This window comes from Poecile atricapillus, chromosome 27 (assembly GCF_030490865.1).
Source record: "Poecile atricapillus isolate bPoeAtr1 chromosome 27, bPoeAtr1.hap1, whole genome shotgun sequence".
In the NCBI taxonomy this organism is placed as follows: domain Eukaryota; kingdom Metazoa; phylum Chordata; class Aves; order Passeriformes; family Paridae; genus Poecile; species Poecile atricapillus.
This window is the reverse complement of record NC_081275.1, coordinates 647,215-665,156: the sequence shown is the minus strand read 5'-3', so window position 1 is coordinate 665,156 and position 17,942 is coordinate 647,215. Positions and strand designations below refer to the sequence as shown.

General features: G+C 70.1%; 1 protein-coding gene across 1 annotated transcript; it reads right to left on the bottom strand.

Moving 5' to 3' along the window:
• Nucleotides 1-514: 514 nt before the first annotated feature.
• Nucleotides 515-17,920, bottom strand: HDAC5 (histone deacetylase 5). Its single transcript, XM_058857611.1, is given in 30 exon segments — nucleotides 515-655; nucleotides 1,336-1,489; nucleotides 1,756-1,840; nucleotides 2,080-2,213; nucleotides 2,291-2,409; nucleotides 3,606-3,703; nucleotides 3,793-3,912; nucleotides 4,000-4,087; nucleotides 4,185-4,240; nucleotides 4,921-5,028; nucleotides 5,100-5,149; nucleotides 5,576-5,696; nucleotides 5,775-5,908; nucleotides 6,259-6,409; nucleotides 6,674-6,855; nucleotides 6,857-6,950; nucleotides 7,270-7,457; nucleotides 7,745-7,976; nucleotides 8,287-8,412; nucleotides 8,704-8,810; nucleotides 9,772-9,903; nucleotides 9,981-10,108; nucleotides 10,205-10,319; nucleotides 10,463-10,595; nucleotides 11,474-11,906; nucleotides 12,088-12,379; nucleotides 12,893-13,273; nucleotides 13,314-14,123; nucleotides 16,368-16,481; nucleotides 17,832-17,920. Coding segments are annotated over 29 exon segments (4,833 nt in total). The 5' UTR covers nucleotides 16,390-16,481; nucleotides 17,832-17,920; the 3' UTR covers nucleotides 515-615.
• Nucleotides 17,921-17,942: the final 22 nt, after the last annotated feature.

Genomic DNA, 17,942 nt, shown 5'->3' with positions numbered 1-17,942 from the left:
ACAAACCCAAGAAAATGAAGAAAACCCAAAACGAAGGGAAATTAAGGCATTAAAAAAAAAAAATACTTACTTAAAGGCACGAATATTTCCCATCGCCTCCCCCGGGGGGGACGGATGCCGGAGCCAGGGAGGGAACGAGGGGGGAGACACACAAAAAACAGGCGGAAAATAAGGAAAAACCCCTAAAAAAAAATCTCGAGGAGCCCCGGGGGGGTCCGGGCAGTGCCGGGGGGACCCGACGGACACGGGGGGACACGGGGGGACACGGGGGGACACAGGGGGGACAGGGGGTGCTGGTGGAACCGCTGCTGCACAAGAGACACGACCGCAAACACCGCGGGGAGCCGGGGGCACAGGACGGGCGGGGGGATTTTTTTGTGTTTTTCTCCTCTTTTTAATAGAAAAAGAAAATATTTTCCTCTTTTTTTTTTTTTCTGGTTTTCCTTTCGTGTTCTGCCTTTTTTTTTTTTTTTCTTTGTCTTTTTTTTTTTTTTTTAAGTGGTTTTTTGTGTATTTTGGATTTTTTTTTTTCTCATTTTACTGTGATTTTTTTTTTGTGTGTGAGTTTTTCGTCTCTTCTGGGTGTTCCTCGGTTTTCCGGACGATCCGGGCTGGTCAGAGCGTGGGCTCGGCCTCCATGGGCTCCTCCGCTGGCCTGGGCAGGGCAGGGACAAGTGTCTGTCACCCCCAGTGTCCCCACAGTGTCCCCCCGGCTCCATTCACACCCCCCAGTGTCCCCACAGTGTCACCCCAGTGTCCCCCTGGCTCCATTCACACCCCCCAGTGTCCCCCCAGTGTCACCCCAGTGTCCCCCCCGTTCCATTCACACCCCCCAGTGTCCCCCCAGTGTCCCCACAGTGTCCCCACAGTGTCACCTCTGGCCCCATTCACACCCCCCAGTGTCCCCCCAGTGTCACCCCAGTGTCACCTCTGGCCCCATTCAAACCCCCCATGTCCCCCCAGTGTCACCCCGGCTCCATTCACACCCCACAGTGTCCCCCCAGTGTCACCCCAGTGTCCCCCCAGTGTCACCCCAGTGTCCCCCCCGTTCCATTCACACCCCCCAGTGTCACCGCAGTGTCCCCACAGTGTCCCCACAGTGTCCCCACAGTGTCCCCACAGTGTCCCCCCGGCTCCATTCACACCTCCCAGTGTCCCCCCAGTGTCCCCACAGTGTCACCTCTGGCCCCATTCAAACCCCCCATGTCCCCCCTGTGTCCCCCTGGCTCCATTCACATCCCCCGTGTCCCCCCGTGTCCCCCCCCGTGTCCCCCCGTGTCCCCCCGTGTCCCCCCCGTGTCCCCCCCGTGTCCCCCCGTGTCCCCCGTGCCGTACCTGCCCCGGGGGTCTGTCCCCCCGTGCTCGGCCCCCACGGACAGCAGGGCCATCGCTGTCACCGTCTCGGCCTCCTCGCTGTCCCCTCGCTGCGCCTCCAGCAGGGACCGGCCCACGGCGGCGGCGAAGCGCCGGACGGAGCCCCAGTGCCGGCCTGCGGGACGGACACGGCTGGCAGGGACCCCCGGGACCCCCGGGATCCCCCCGGGACCCCCCAGGACCCCCCAGGACCCCCAGGACCCCCGGGACCCCCGGGATCCCTCCGGGACCCCCCGGGACCCCCCCGGAACCACCGGGATCCCCGGGATCCCCCCGCCACCGATCCGGCCCCGGGAGCCCTCCCGAGCCCCCGAGACCCCTCCCGAGCCCCCGGGACCCCTCCCGAGCCCCCGGGACCCCTCCCGAGCCCCCCGCTCTCACTCTGGATCTCGATGACTTTCTCCAGCGTGGCCACCGCGTTCACGTTGGGCTTCTGCTGCAGCAGCGCCGGGTCCAGCGGCTCCAGCTGGGGGGGGACACACCGTGAGCCCCCCAAAACTGACACCGGCACCCCCAGAGCCACAGCGGGGACACGGGACACACCGTGAGCCCCCCAAAACTGACACCGGCACCCCCAAAGTGACAGCGGGGACGGGACCGGAGCCCCCCACCGAGCAGGGAGGGGAAACTGAGGCACGGCACGGGGTGTGCGCCCCGGAACGCCCCTGGGGCAGGGCTGGGGGGGCTCGGGGGTGTCCCCCGTACCTCGAGGCCGAGCAGGGCGGTGACACACGCCTCGGACGCGTCGCAGATCGCTGTCAGGTCGTGTCCCCCCTCCAGCGCCAGCACCACCCGGCCCCCCGCCAGCATCATCAGCTGCTTCGTCAGGTGCCCGAAACCTGGGGGGCACCGGGGGCGGGGTGAGGGGCGGCCGGGCCGGGGTCCCCGCCCCGGGACACCCCCGGACCCCACTCACACTTGGCGGTGACGGAGTAGCCACCCAGCGGGGACAGGTGGCCTTCGACGGCGTCGAAGCCGGCAGAGACCAGCACCAGGTCCGGGGAGAACTCGGTGGCGATGGGCATCACCACGGTCCTGGGGGCAACGGCGGCTCGGGACCCCCCCAGGGCTGGGGGAGCCCCCCAAGAGGGCAGGGACACCCCCCAGGACATGGGGAGCAGGAACACCCCCCGAGGTGTGCAGGGACCCCCCAGGATCCCGGGGACCCCCCCGCTGCACAGAGACCCCTCCCCAGGACACACAGACCCCTCCCAAAGGACACACAGACCCCTCCCAAAGGACACACAGACCCCTCCCCAGGACACACAGACCCCTCCCCCAGGACACACAGACCCCTCCCCAGGACACAGAGACCCCTCCCCAGGACACAGAGACCCCTCCCAAAGGACACAGAGACCCCTCCCCAGGACACACAGACCCCTCCCAAAGGACACAGAGACCCCTCCCCAGGACACAGAGACCCCTCCCCAAGGACACACAGACCCCTCCCCAGGACACAGAGACCCCTCCCCAGGACACAGAGACCCCTCCCAAAGGACACAGAGACCCCTCCCAAAGGACACAGAGACCCCTCCCCAGGACACAGAGACCCCTCCCAAAGGACACAGACCCCTCCCCAGGACACACAGACCCCTCCCAAAGGACAGAGACCCCTCCCCCAGGACACACAGACCCCTCCCCAGGACACACAGACCCCTCCCCAGGACACAGAGACCCCTCCCAAAGGACACAGAGACCCCTCCCCAGGACACACAGAGACCCCTCCCCAGGACACAGAGACCCCTCCCCAGGACACAGAGACCCCTCCCCAGGACACACAGACCCCTCCCCAGGACACACAGACCCCTCCCCCAGGACACACAGACCCCTCCCAAAGGACAGAGACCCCTCCCCAGGACACACAGACCCCTCCCAAAGGACAGAGACCCCTCCCCAGGACACACAGACCCCTCCCCCAGGACACACAGACCCCTCCCCAGGACACAGAGACCCCTCCCAAAGGACAGAGACCCCTCCCAAAGGACACAGAGACCCCTCCCCAAGGACACACAGACCCCTCCCCAGGACACACAGAGACCCCTCCCCAGGACAGAGAAACCCCTCCCCAGGACACACAGACCCCTCCCCAGGACACACAGACCCCTCCCCAGGACACACAGAGACCCCTCCCCAGGACACAGAGACCCCTCCCCAGGACACACAGACCCCTCCCCAGGACACACAGACCCCTCCCCAGGACACAGAGCCCCCCGCAGGTGCAGCCCCCCCACCTGAAGGCTGTCAGGTACTCCACGTCCCCGATCGGGGGGTCCACGCCGCCGGTCCAGGCGATGTTGATGTTGTAGCCCACGCCCAGCCCGCTGCCCACCTGGGCACAGCCACAGGTGACCCCCCCGTGCCACAGCCAGCGCCGGGGGGGGCACGGGGGAGCCCCCAACCCCCAAATTCCCCCGGTACCTCCTCGGGGGCGCCGCTGCCCGGGAAGAAGTTGCCGTCGTCGTAGCGGTGCAGGGAGATGTAGAGCACGTGGGGGTCGCTGTAAAAGGCCTGCTGGGTCCCGTTCCCGTGGTGGATGTCCTGGGGGGACACCCGGGCGTCAGGGACCCCCCCACGGCCACCCACGGGGTCCCCGAGGCCCGCGGGGTCCCCCCTGTCCCACCTTACCCAGTCCACGATGAGGATCCTGCCCACGCTGAGCCGCTGCTGCAGCAGCTTGGCCGAGATGGCCACCGAGTTGAAGAAGCAGAAGCCCCTGGGGACAAGGGACAAGGGACAAGGGACATGGGACATGGGACATGGGTGGAGGGGGTGGCCCTGCACGGGGGTCCCGACCCTGTCCCTGCACTCACATGGCCGTGGACTCCTCGGCGTGGTGGCCTGGGGGACGGATGACGGCGAAGCCATTCTGGGGGACAGAGAGGGACACGTGTGGCACTGGGACACAGCGGGGACAGGAGGACAGGCGTGGGGCAGAGAGGGACACACACAGGGTGACAGGGTGACATGCAGGGTGACAGAGTGACATGCAGGGTGACAGGGACACACACACAGGGTGACAGGGTGACATGCAGGGTGACAGGGACACACACACAGGGTGACAGGGTGACACAGGGTGACAGGGACACACACACAGGGTGACACAGGGTGACAGGGTGACACAGGGTGACAGGGACACACAGGGTGACAGGGACACACACACAGGGTGACACAGGGTGACACAGGGTGACAGGGACACACACAGGGTGACAGGGTGACACAGGGTGACACAGGGTGACAGGGTGACATGCAGGGTGACAGGGTGACAGGGTGACACAGGGTGACAGGGACACACACACAGGGTGACACAGGGTGACAGGGTGACAGGTACACACAGGGTGACAGGGTGACACAGGGTGACAGGGACACACACACAGGGTGACACAGGGTGACAGGGTGACAGGGACACACACAGGGTGACAGGGACACACACAGGGTGACAGGGTGACACAGGGTGACACAGGGTGACACAGGGTGACAGGGTGACACACAGGGTGACAGGGTGACAGGGTGACAGGGTGACAGAGGGTGACAGGGACACGCGCTCACCTTGACCTCCCCTGCGGCCACCTTGAAGGCCAGCTCGAGCAGGCAGCCCACGGCCGTGCGCACCGCGCTGGACGAGTGCAGCTCGTTCCACACCGTGTCACTGTCCACCTGCGGGGACACCGGGGCTCAGCGGGGCACGGCCACCCCGGGGACACCCCCGGCCCGTGCCCCACACTCACCCCGATGCCCCCGCACGGCAGCACCGCGTACGTCTTCGGAGTGATGGGACCTGCGGGGTCAAGGGGTGATGGGGACAAGGGGACACAGGGGTCCTGTGGGACAAGGGAACCTCCGAGCACCCCAAGGGACTGGGAACCCCAGGGGACAGGGGGATCCCATGGCACCCTCGGGCACCCCAAGGGACTGGGAACCCCAGGGGACAGGGGGATCCCATGGCACCCTCGGGCACCCCAAGGGACTGGGAACCCCAGGGGACGAGGAGCACACGGGACAGGAGGAACCCCAGGGGACAGAGGCACCCACGGGACCCCTGAACACCCCACGGATTGGGACCCCCCGTGGGCCACGGACTCTCCTGGACACCCCAGGGGATGTGGACCCGCAGGGAACAGAGGGATCAGGAGGAACAGGGCAGCGAGGTGACCCCAGCTCCAAAGAGGGGAGGTCCCAGGCTTTGGAGACCCCCAGCACCCACCCAGCAGCTTTTTGCTGTCCAGTTTCTGGCGGTTCAGGGGGCTGGTGCCGTAGAGCAGCGCGTGGTGCTCCGAGTGCACCGTCTGGATCTCCTCCAGCGTCGCCTTCCTGCCCCGGATCCGCTGGGAAGGGGCACAGGCTGAGCCCCCCGGGCTCCCGGCGCCCTCCCCGCCCCCCCGGGCCGCGGGGAGCCCCCTCACCTCGCACTTGCCGAGCAGCCCCGTCTCCTGCAGCCGGGACCAGATGCTCTGGATGCGGCCGGCGTGCTCGGGGTGGATGGTGGTGTTCCCGCAGGTGCACTGGTGCTTCAGCATGAACGTGTCGTACACCACGCCTGGGCACAGCCCAGCGGGCACAGCTGGCACCCCGGGACACCCCAGGGAGGGGCAGCCCCAGGGGGAACGGGGATCCCACGGGATATGGGGACCCCCGGGCACCCCTGGGCGCTGGGAACCCCAGGGGACAGGGGGAACCTGTGGAGCAGGGGGCACCCCAGGATTTGGGAACCCCAGGGAATCCCATGGGAGAGGAACATCCACAACCCCACCACGGAACGGGACCCTCGGGGAGGGGGCACAGCCCCTCCGGCATCCCCCGTGGGACGGGACCCCCCCCCATCACCCCCAGGGACGCAGAACCCGCGGCACAGGGACCCCCGACCCCCCGGTGCCCCCGGGGCCGTACCTGTGGTGAAGAGGTGCTTGGGGGGCCCCTCGGGCTGGGCGGGTTTGACGCTGGCGGGGGAGGATTGGGTGCGGGCGAGGGCGGGGTGGGGCAGAGCCAGGACCCCCAGGGGGGGCGCGGGGAAGAGCTGCAGCGGCGCCTCGGGGTACACCTGGGGAGGGGGCGGGGATGAGTCACGGCAGGGGACGTGGGGGGGTCACACACGGGGGCGGCGGGGACAGGGGACAGAGGGGGGATGAGTCACCGACCCTTCCGAGTCATCGCTGCGGCAGCGCAGGGCGGCTGGGTCCCCAAAAACGGGGGGAGGGGACACACGACACGGCTGGCAGCAGAGCGGGGGGCACGGGGTGCTCGTGATGGAGTTTGGGGGGATGGAGGGAGCCGGGGGGGGGTTTGGGCCCCCCCAAAGTCTCACCTGCTTGTAGGTGACCCCCAGCTCTGCGACGTCGGGGTCCCCAGGGGGCTCGGCCTCGTCCCCGCTGTCACCCGGCTCCTGGCAGCCCTCGGGCTCCTGTGGCTGCTCCGGGGGGTCCCCGGCCTCCGGGGACACGAGGGCGAGGGGGGGACCGAGGGGGGGCCCGGGGGGGCCTCTCTCACCCGGGGGGGGGCGATTGCTGCTCCGTCAGCTCCTCCTCTGTCTCCTCGGGGTGGGTGGGGGGCTGCCGTGCCAGCTCCCCCCCTTTGGGGAGCAGCTGGGGGCACGGGGGTCAAGTGATCCCCCACAGCCCGTGTCCGCCCCGCGGCCACCCAGGACCCGCCCCACACCTGTCCCACGCCCCAGTCACCCCACAGCCACCCCCGCACCTTTGTCCAGTCCTCCCCCTGCTTCCCATCCTGTGCCTCAGTTTCCCCTGCTTGCACCGCCCCTCCCCGCTGTATTTTGGGGTTCAACGGTGCCCCAGTGACCCCCAGCCCCTCCAGTGCCCCACAGCCACCCAACACCCAGCCCCCTTCCCATTCCCACCCCTGCACCCCGCTCCCAGCCCCGCGCCCCCCGCGCCCCCAGCCCACCTTGCCCAGCTGGAGCTGCTGTTTGTCGAGGAAGTGGTGCTGGAGGGGCCCGTGGGGCAGGCTCTGGGGGCTCTGGGGCAGCGGGGATGACTGGGTGCGGCTCAGGGGCCGGTGCCGCGGCAGTTTGCTCCCACGGGGACCCCCCCCGCGCTCCCCGGTCACCAGCGGGGACTGCCCGTGCAGGGGCACTGCGGACACGGCGTCAGTGGCGCTCCCCGAGACCCCCGAGACCCCCGGCGCGGCTGGGGGGGGGCGTGGGGGGCCGACACGGGGGGAACCGGGCGAGGACTGGAGGAAATTCCGGGGGGAAACTGGGAAAGGGTGGGAGGGAAAGTCGGGGAGGACCGAGGGGAGAAGCGGGGCAGGAGCGGGGGGGAACCGAGGGCAAAGCGGGGAAGAGCTGGGGGTAAACTGAGGGAGGGAGGGAGGGCTGGGGGGAGCCGGGCAGGGAATGAAGGGGTCCCGGGGGTCTCACCGGCAATGAGGGTGCTCTGCTGCCGCGCCTGCTCCAGCAGCAGCACATGCTGCAGCAGCGACGGGGGCCCGGCCGGGGCGTCCCCGTCCAGGGCCACCCCCAGCAGGCACCCCGGGATCGAGGACGTGCTCAGGAACTTCCCGGTGAGGGCGGCCCCGGGGCGCAGCGGGGACACCCCCGGGGGCACCCCCGGCCGCTCGCCCTCCGCCTGTGGCGACAGCTTGGGGGACACCTGCGGGGACAGCGGTGCCACCGGCGCTCCGCACATCCCCCGGGGGTGCCAGGTCCCCGTGCCACCCCCGGGGGGTCCCCACACGGCTGCTGTAGGGTGCCAGACCCCCGTGCCACCCCCCGCCGTACCCCCGTGTCCTCCCCGTGGGGTTCCAGGTCTCAGCGCCACCCCCCGCGGTGTCCCCGTGTCCCCAGGGGTCCTCACGTTCCCTCTGGGGAGTTCCAGGTCCCCGTGCCACCCCCCGGGGGTCCCACCACGGGCACCAAGTCCCAGTGCCACCCACCACAGGGTCCCCGTGCCCCCCACTCACGGGGAGGTGGGCGCTGGTGACGGTGACAGTGGCCTGCAGCCCCAGGGACAGGTTGGGCAGCGATGGGGACGTGTAGAGGCTGAGCTGGGCCCCGTCCAGGGCCAGGGCACGGGGCTGGGGCAGGAGCTGCTGTGGCACCACGGCAAACACGGCATCAACACGCGTGGGGACAGGTGTGGGGACACGGCAGGGACACGGCAGGGACACGGCAGGGACATGCGTGGGGACACAGCAATGACACGTGTGGGGACATGGCAATGACATGTGTGGGGACATGGCAGTGATACGTGTGGGGACACGGCGGGGACACAGCAGTGACATGTGTGGTGACATGGCAGTGACACGTGTGGGGACAGGGCACACTCAGAGTCCCCCCCCCCACGCGCGTGTCCCCGTCCCTGTCCCCCCGGGCCATACCTCGCTGTGGATGTTGGGGACAGACGCGGCCAGGCCATTGTGGGCACCGTGGGAGCTGTTGGGGGAGCTGGGCCCCGACCCGGGGGCGCTGCTGCAAACCGAGGACACTGCGGGACACGAAGGTGTCACACGCGGGCACCGTGTCACAGTGTGTGTCACACACTGACACTGTGTCACACACTGACACTGTCACCCCGTGTGTCACACACTGACACTGTGGGGACACTGACACTGTCACCCCGTGTGTCACACACTGACACTGTGGGGACACTGACACTGTCACCCCGTGTGTCACACGCTGACACTGTGGGGACACTGACACTGTCACCCCGTGTGTCACACGCTGACACTGTCACCCCGTGTGTCACACACTGACACTGTCACCCCGTGTGTCACACGCTGACACTGTGGGGACACTGACACTGTCACCCCGTGTGTCACACGCTGACACTGTCACCCCGTGTGTCACACGCTGACACTGTGTCACACGCTGACACTGTCACCCCGTGTGTCACACGCTGACACTGTGGGGACACTGACACTGTCACCCCGTGTGTCACACGCTGACACTGTGGGGACACTGACACTGTCACCCCGTGTGTCACACGCTGACACTGTGGGGACACTGACACTGTCACCCCGTGTGTCACACGCTGACACTGTCACCCCGTGTGTCACACACTGACACTGTCACCCCGTGTGTCACACACTGACACTGTGGGGACACTGACACTGTCACCCCGTGTGTCACACACTGACACTGTCACCCCGTGTGTCACACACTGACACTGTGGGGACACTGACACTGTCACCCCGTGTGTCACACACTGACACTGTGGGGACACTGACACTGTCACCCCGTGTGTCACACACTGACACTGTGGGGACACTGACACTGTCACCCCGTGTGTCACACACTGACACTGTCACCCCGTGTGTCACACCAGCCGCAGCAGCCCCGGCGCCCCGCGGGGGCTCTGGGGAAGCAGCGGGTGGCTCGGGGACAGGGTGGCAGGCACTGTCCCGGCCGTGAGCGCAGCCCGTGTCCCCTGGCGTGTCCCCACGCACCGGTGATCTCCACGTGGCGCTTGCGGAAGGCGCTGAGCACGGAGCCGTCGCGGCGCCGCAGGAGGGGACTGCTCCTCCGCTCCGCCACCTTCTGCTTCAGCCGCGACCGCACCTTCAGGTTGGGCTCCGAGGCTGGGGACCCCCAAACGTGTCACCCGGAGGTGGCACCGGCACCCCCCGCGGGTGCGGCGCCCCCCGCCCGCACCCACCGGTTTTGCGGAGCGGGAAATCATCGCGGCCGTCGTAGGTGCCGAGGAGGGGGAGCTTGTAGGACGGGGGGGTCCCCGGGCTGCCGGTCTGGGGGGGGGAACTCTGGTCCAACGAGGTGTGGTGAGCCCTGGAGGGGGTGAAGGTGGCAGAGACCCCGCTAGGACACCCGTGTCACCCTCACGGTGCCTCGGGGGGGGGTCCTGAGGGGCTCGGGGGCACCTACCAACATTTGGGGTGCTGGGGGAGGGAATGGTTGGGGGCGCCGGGGCCCGGCTCCTTCGTTTTGCTGAGCAGGAACTCCTGGAGCTTCAGCTTCACCTCGGTGCTGGCGATGGCGCCTGGGGGCACGGGGGGCTCAGGGGGGCAGCAAACCCCACACCCCTCCCTGGAGCCCCACAGAACCCCCAGATCCCAGTCCCGCTGCACCCCCCGGCACACGCACCCCAATCCCCCCGCCCCACGGGCCCCGGGCCCCGCTCACTGTCACGGCCGCGCTCCTTGGGGCGCAGGCTCTGCAGCTGCTCCAGGCGCTGCTGCTCCAGCTCCTGCCGCTCCCGCTGCCGCTGCTGCTCCAGCTCCTGCTGCCGCCGGGCGGCCAGGGCCTCCTGCTGCTGCTGTGGGGCGGGGGGCACCGCGCTGGGACCCCCGGCCCCCGCTCCTCACCTGCACCCCGCTCACAGCCCCGCCCCACCGCGCTGCCACCCCCGCTGTCCCCCCAAAGGTTCTGTCACCCCCCATCAATGACACCCCACGGCTCCATCACCCCCCGTGTCCCCCCAAAGGCTCTGTCACCCCCCATCAGCGACACCCCACGGCTCCATCACCCCCCGTGTCCCCCCAAAGGCTCTGTCACCCTCCATCAGCGACACCCCACGGCTCCATCACCCCCCGTGTCCCCCCAAAGGCTCTGTCACCCCCCATCAGCGACACCCCACGGCTCCATCACCCCCCGTGTCCCCCCAAAGGCTCTGTCACCCTCCATCAGCGACACCCCACGGCTCCATCACCCCCCGTGTCCCCCCAAAGGCTCTGTCACCCCCCCATCAGCGACACCCCACGGCTCCATCACCCCCCGTGTCCCCCCAAAGGCTCTGTCACCCCCCATCAGCGACACCCCACGGCTCCATCACCCCCCGTGTCCCCCCAAAGGCTCTGTCACCCCCCATCAGCGACACCCCACGGCTCCATCACTCCCGCTGTCCCCCCCAAATGGCCCCATCAACCCCAATATCCCACCCCGTGTCCCCATCCCCCTTCAACAGCTCCATCACCCCCACGGCTCCATCAGCCCCCGTACACCCCCAAAATCCCCTTCCCCCCCAGACTGGTGACACCCCACAGCTCCACCAGCCCCGATATCCCTCCCCACAGTCCCCTCACCCCCAGTGGGTGACTCCCCACGGCTCCATCACCCCCAACAGCTCCGTCCCCCCACACCCACGGCACCCCACATCTCCAGCACCCCCGAGCTCCCCCCCAGCCCCCCACCCACCTTGAGGTGCTTCTGGAGCTGGACCTGGTGCTGGCGGGTGAGGTGCTCGTGCTGCTTCTGGAACTCGGCGAAGAGCAGCTGCTTCTGGAGCTGCTGCTGCTGCTTCAGGGCCACCAGCTCCCGCTGCAGCTGCTGCTCCCGCGCCGCCGCCAGCCCCGCGTCCACCCCCGCCTCGGGCCCCGGCCCCTCCGGCCCCTCCGGCCCTGCCGGACACGCTGGGTCGGGGGGGAAAAGGGATGGGGACGTCCCGGGAATGATGGAGGGGGCCGGGAGTTGTTTAAAGGCGCAGTTTTGGGGTGGTCCAGGGATGGGGGGGGGAGCTGAGAGCGGTTTGGGGGTGTCCCAGGGTGATGGGGGTGGGGGGGCTCGTTTAAGGGGCGCTTTGGGGGCGTTCCAAGGACGGGAGAGAGTCGGGGGGTGTTTGGGGCAGGAGCTGGGGGTTGTTGGGTGCATTCAGGGGCTGTGCGGGGGTGTCAAGGAAGCCCTCGGGGGTCTCCCCCCAGCCCCAACCCCCTGGATCAACCCCCACCTCAGTTAACCCCCCCAAAAATAAAAACGGGGGCGCCCCCCCCCCCCAATCCGAGCCCCTCCATCTGCAGCACACACCGACCAACCCCGAGTGCTGCGGGGGGAGGCAACAGCGACCCCCCCCAGAACATTCCCCCGGCATCCCCGGGGGGCGCAGACCCCCCAGCAGGGAGGGACGGGGGCCGGGGGAGCGGGGGGCGCTGTCCCCACGCACAGGAAGGCGGGGGCGGGGGGCTCCCGGTGCTCGGTAACGATGAACCCCCCCAGCCCCCTCCCCCGGCCGCACGTCGGGCACTGACGCGTCCCCGCACGGACCCACGGACGTCACCGTCACCACGGACCCCCCACCGTCACCGCCACCGTCACCGTCACCCCCGGCTCCGACAGACCCCCCCCCAAGGACAGCCAGCCCCCCCCGGTGTCACACAGCCCCCCCCGGTGTCACACAGACCGCCCCAGGGACAGCCAGACCCCCCCGGTGTCACACAGACCCCCCCGGTGTCACACAGCCCCCCCCGGTGTCACACAGACCCCCCCAAGGACAGCCAGACCCCCCCGGTGTCACACAGACCCCCCCCGGTGTCACACAGCCCCCCCCGGTGTCACACAGACCCCCCCGGTGTCACACACACCTCCCCAAGGACAGCCAGACCCCCCCGGTGTCACACAGACCCCCCCCGGTGTCACACAGCCCCCCCAGGTGTCACACAGACCCCCCCGGTGTCACACAGCCCCCCCCAAGGACAGCCAGCCCCCCCCCGGTGTCACACAGCCCCCCCGGTGTCACACGGCCCCCCCCCGGTGTCACACAGCCCCCCCGGTGTCACACAGCCCCCCCCCGGTGTCACACAGACCCCCCCCAAGGACAGCCAGCCCCCCCCGGTGTCACACGGCCCCCGGAGCCATGCAGCCCCCCCGGTTCAGCCCCGGGGGGGTCGCCTCTCCCGGGGGGCGCTTGGGGGTGCTCCTGCAGCCCCCCCAAAGCCGCCGGGGCCCCGCTGGGTGTCGGGGTGCAATGGGGGGTGTCAGCACCCAGCCCGAGGAGGGGGCGCCACTCGGGGGGGCTGGAATAGCCCCCGGAGGTGCCAGCCCGGCACTCTGGGGCCAGCGGCGGCTTTGGGCCACCAGCCCACCCTGGGAGGGACAGGGGACGTTTAACCCCTCCCTGCCCAGGACCCCCAGAGAGGCGCCCGTGGGCAGAATGGGGGTGTCCCATGGGATGGGGACATGAGAGGGGCTGGGGGCAGGGCTGGAGCACCTGTCCTGCCACACCTGTAGTGCACACCTGTCCTGTCACACCTGTAGTGCACACCTGTCCTGCCACACCTGTAGTGCACACCTGTCCTGCACACCTGTCCTGTCACACCTGTAGTGCACACCTGTCCTATCACACCTGTCCTGCACACCTGTCCTGTCACACCTGTCCTGTCACACCTGTAGTGCACACCTGTCGTGGCACACCTGTCCTGCCACACCTGTCTTACACACCTCTCCTGCACACCTGTCCTGCACACCTGTCCTGGCACACCTGTCCTGGCACACCTGTCCTGCACACCTGTCCTGCCACAGCTGTCCTGCACACCTGTCCTGCACACCTGTCCTGCCACACCTGTCCTGCACACCTGTCCTGCACACCTGTCCTGCACACCTGTCCTGCCACACCTGTCCTGCACACCTCTCCTGCACACCTGTCCTGCACACCTGTCCTGCCACACCTGTCCTGCACACCTGTCCTGCACACCTCTCCTGCACACCTGTCCTGGCACACCTGTCCTGCACACCTGTCCTGCCACACCTGTCCTGGCACACCTGTCCTGCACACCTGTCCTGCCACACCTGTCCTGCCACACCTGTCCTGCCACACCTGTCCTGCACACCTGTCCTGCACACCTGTCCTGCACACACATTTGTGCAAGGGGGGCTCTCCCCCTTACACACCTGAGCACCCTCTCGTTCAGCAGCTCCCCCCGCGGTCTCGCTGTCGGTGCCAGCGGGTTTGGGGCGGTCTCGGGGGGTTTTGGGGGCGCGGGGGGCGGGCCCCACTCACCTGGGGCGGGCAGGGCAGCGTGCAGCGGGACACGGGGCAGGAGCTCCAGTGGGGGCTCGCGGCCGGACCCCCCCTCTGCGGAGAGACACCCGTGACCCCCCGAACGGGCTGGGACCCGCGGGGGGCTGGGGGGGCCACGGGCACCCCCACACCCAGCTCAGCTCCCCAAATCCCCGCCTGGGGAGATGCAGCTTGGGGGTCACCCCCGGTTTTTGGGGTGATGGGAGCAAATGCGGCCCCCCCCCACTGCAGGCGGGGCAGGGCTGAAGGGCCCCCCACGCCCCCCCCCATCCAGGCTATTCTCTCCGGCGCCTGGAAATAGCCGGCGCACGGGAGGAGCCGGCTATAAATAGGGAATTGTGCCGGGGGGGCCACGGCAGATCCCGGGAGGGGATGCGCTGTGTCCCCCCCGCCCCCCAGCTGCACCCCCGAACTGCCCCGGGGGCTGCGGGGCACGGGCTGCCCTGGCTGGAGGGGGCTGTGGGGGGACTGGGATCCCCACGACCACCCCCCACCTGCATCCCACCCCCCCACATCCCCCTAATTGCCGGGGACGTTAATCCGCATCAGCGCTGCCGGGAATAAAACCCGGGATGTGCCGAGGGGGGATTAGCCCCCGCTTTGGGAAAATGAAGGGGTCGGGCCCCCCAGGCCACTCCAGACCCCCGGACTCCCCCAACGGGAGAACCCCAAGAGGGGCTGGGGGCACAGATGCCAGCCCAGCGTCTCCCACCGGATCAGTGACCCCGAGCGGCTCCGCAGGGCCGAGCCGGGGGCTGGAGGGGGTGACAAAGTGCTGAGGTGCGGAACCCCCCCCTTTTGGGGACGGGGCCCTCCCCCCGGTTACGGGCACCCCCCCCGCTGCCCCGGCCGTGCGTAACCCCCCCGGCACCGCCACGTTTATTTACCACGCGTTAATCCCAAGCCAAGACTTTTAATAGCCGGGATATTTCTGGGACACCCCCCGCCCCCCCCCGCTGCCCCCCCCGGGGTGCTTTGGGGCTTGACGTCAGCCCGGCTATTTCTGGTGCTGCCAGCGGGCAGGAGGCCGCGGGAATGGCCCCTCCTGGCTCCGGGACCCCTGCCCGGCTCCGAGACCCCTGCCCGGCTCCCGGACTCCCTTCCCGCTGCTCGGAGCCCCGTTCCCAGCCCCAGGCTCCCCTCCCGGCTCCCCTTGGCAGGGCGGAGGGGGGACCTGGCCCGTGCGGGCCCCTCCAGAGGTGGTGGCACATCTGGGGGACCCTCAGGGATATGGGGGGAGCAGTGGGGACCTCCAGGAGCTCCGGGAGGGAAGGAGGGGAGCGAGCGCCCCGGGACCCCCCGGTTGTGGGATGAGGCTGGGAAAAGGAGCCCTGGGGGTGACGGAGCCCCCGGGGTTGATTGGGGAGCGCTGGGGTGGCTCTGCCACATCCCCGATGGCCCGGCCGAGACCTGCCCGGCTCCTCACTGCGGCCGCAAGGTCACAGCACCCCCGAGGGGTCCCCAAAGCCCCCCGGACAGACCCAAAGCCGGGACGGGACCCCAAGGAAAGCGGCCCGGGCACGGCAGAGGCGGCCAGGCCGTGTCCCCGTGCCACCGTGTCCCCGTGCCACCGCGCCGCGTGCCAGCCCCGTGCCAGGCACGGCCGGGCGACGCTCCAGCCCTGCGGCCGCTCCAAAAATACCGGCGGGCGGCTCGGGGGGGCCGGGGACGGAGGGGACACACACCCCCGTCCCCAACCGGCGGCGAGTCCTTCCAGCGGGACACGGGGCGCTGCCACCGCCCCGGGCCTCAGTTTCCCCTCCAGAGGCCGCGGGTGTCGGCGCTGCCGCGTGTCCCCTCGGGGAGGGGACATGAGCGCGTCCAGATGTCGCCGGAGTTCCCAGCGGGATAATTACAGGGCGGCTCTGCCGGGGAGCCAGCGGGAGCTGGGGCACGGCCCTCGTGGTCACCACGGCTGTCCCCAGGGGGCCGCGGGGACGCGCCCCCGGTGGCATAAAGAGCCACGTGTGAGCCGGTGACAGGAGCCGTGCCTCAGTTTCCCCTCACAGTGGGAGGATGCCGGGCTCTGGGAACACCGGGAAGGGGGCGGTGGCACGGGCTGGGATAACCGGGGGAGGGGGTGGCCGGCACGGCCCCGGTGCCCCCCGGAGCCCGGGCACCCCCAGGGCCGTGCCCTGCCGGGTGGAACGCGGCTGCGGCCCCCCGGCCCCCCGATATCTGGTGGCAGAGACCCCGAGGGGCTCCGGGGCCGCAGCGGGGACACGGCGGTGACCGCGGCGTGCGGAGCGGCGCTCGCTGCGGTGCCCAGGGGGTGCAGCCCCCGGGCCGGGCTCTCACCTGTGTCGCTCTGGGGGTCCATGGTGGCCGGCGGCTGCCGGGGGGGCTCGCAGAGGCGCGTGTCCGTCAGCGCCGGCCGGGGCACCGGGGCTGTGCCCGCGCCGCCCGGGAGCCCTGCGGGACCAAGCGCCTGTCAGCACCCCGGGACCCCCAAAACCGCCCCCAGCGTCCGGCGGGGCCCGCACCGAGCCCCCCTGAGCACCCACCCAGGGCAGGATGTGTCCCCGCTCCCCTCCGCCGTCCCCCGGGCTGGGGGGGCCTGTGGACACCCCCAGAAGGGACCCGGCGGGTCGGCAGCGCCACGCAGGAAAAGGAGGGCTCCGCAGAGGGGGAGCCCAGGGCGATAGCAGGGAAGGACCCCCCGGCCGTGCCACCCCACAGGGACACGGATGGGACCCCCATAAGGACACGGGTGCAGGGGGGACACACGCTGCCCCCCCCGCGATGTCCCCGGTGCTGTAACCCCCCCAAACCGAGGCATCGCCGCGATCCGGGGTCTGGGGGTGTCACCCCCGAGGGCCACGCGGCGGGACGGACCCCACGGGGGGGCACGGGGCACTGGCGCTGCCGGCGGCGCCGAGCCCGGCGCGGTGCAGCGGGGCCCCCCCGGCCCCCCCGCCCGCGGACCGGCCGCGCTGCGGAGCCGCCGCCGTTCTGGCGCACGGGCCCCCCGACACTGCGGGAACCCCGAACCCGCAGGGCCCCCCGAGCGCACGCGGAGCCCCCCAGTGCACGGTGCAAAGCCCATCGCACCGGGACCCCCGAGTCGCACCGGGACCCCCGAGCCGCGCCGGGAGCGCTCACTGCAGGGCCCCGCCGAACCGCAGCGGGATCCCCAATCGCGGCGGGATCCCCGAAACTGCAGGGCTCCCCCGAACTGCACAGGGCCCCTCCGGACTGCAGGGCCCCCCCTCCGCCTGCACGGGCTCTCCCGCCTCGAGCCGCACCGGGACCCCGGAACGCACAGGACCCCCCCAGCCGCACCGGGGTCCCCTCCTGCAGCTCCCGCAGCGGAGCGCACCGGGACCCCCACTGCAGCCCCCCCGACCCGCACCGGGGCCCCCACCGGAGCCCCTCCCAAAGCGCACAGGGATCCCTATCGCAACCCCTCCCGCGGGATGCACCGGGCCCCGCTGCAGTCCCCGACCCGCGCGGGGCCCCCCCGCTGCAGCCCCCCAAAATCCGCACACGGGTCCCCCACTGCGGGCCCCCCCCGCTCCGCACGGCGCAAAGCCCCTCACCCCCGCGCCCCCCGAGCGCACAACGACCCCGCACTCGATCCCACCCGCACCGCACGGACCCCCCCGCCCCGAACCGCACCGGACCTCCGGGATCGCAGCCGCCCCGCTACTGCACGGAGCCCCCCCGGAGCCGCGCGGGGCACCCCGGCACCGCAGATCTCCCCCCGCCGCGGGCCCCCGCCCCGATCCCGCGGTGCCGGTGCCCGCCCGGGTGCCCCCGTACCTGGGGTCCCCCCGGTGCCGCCCGGCGCGCGCCCCGCCGCCCCCCCGCCTCCTCCTCCATCTTCGCCGCGCGGCCCCGCCCGCCCCGACAACAACATTCGGTGACGTCACT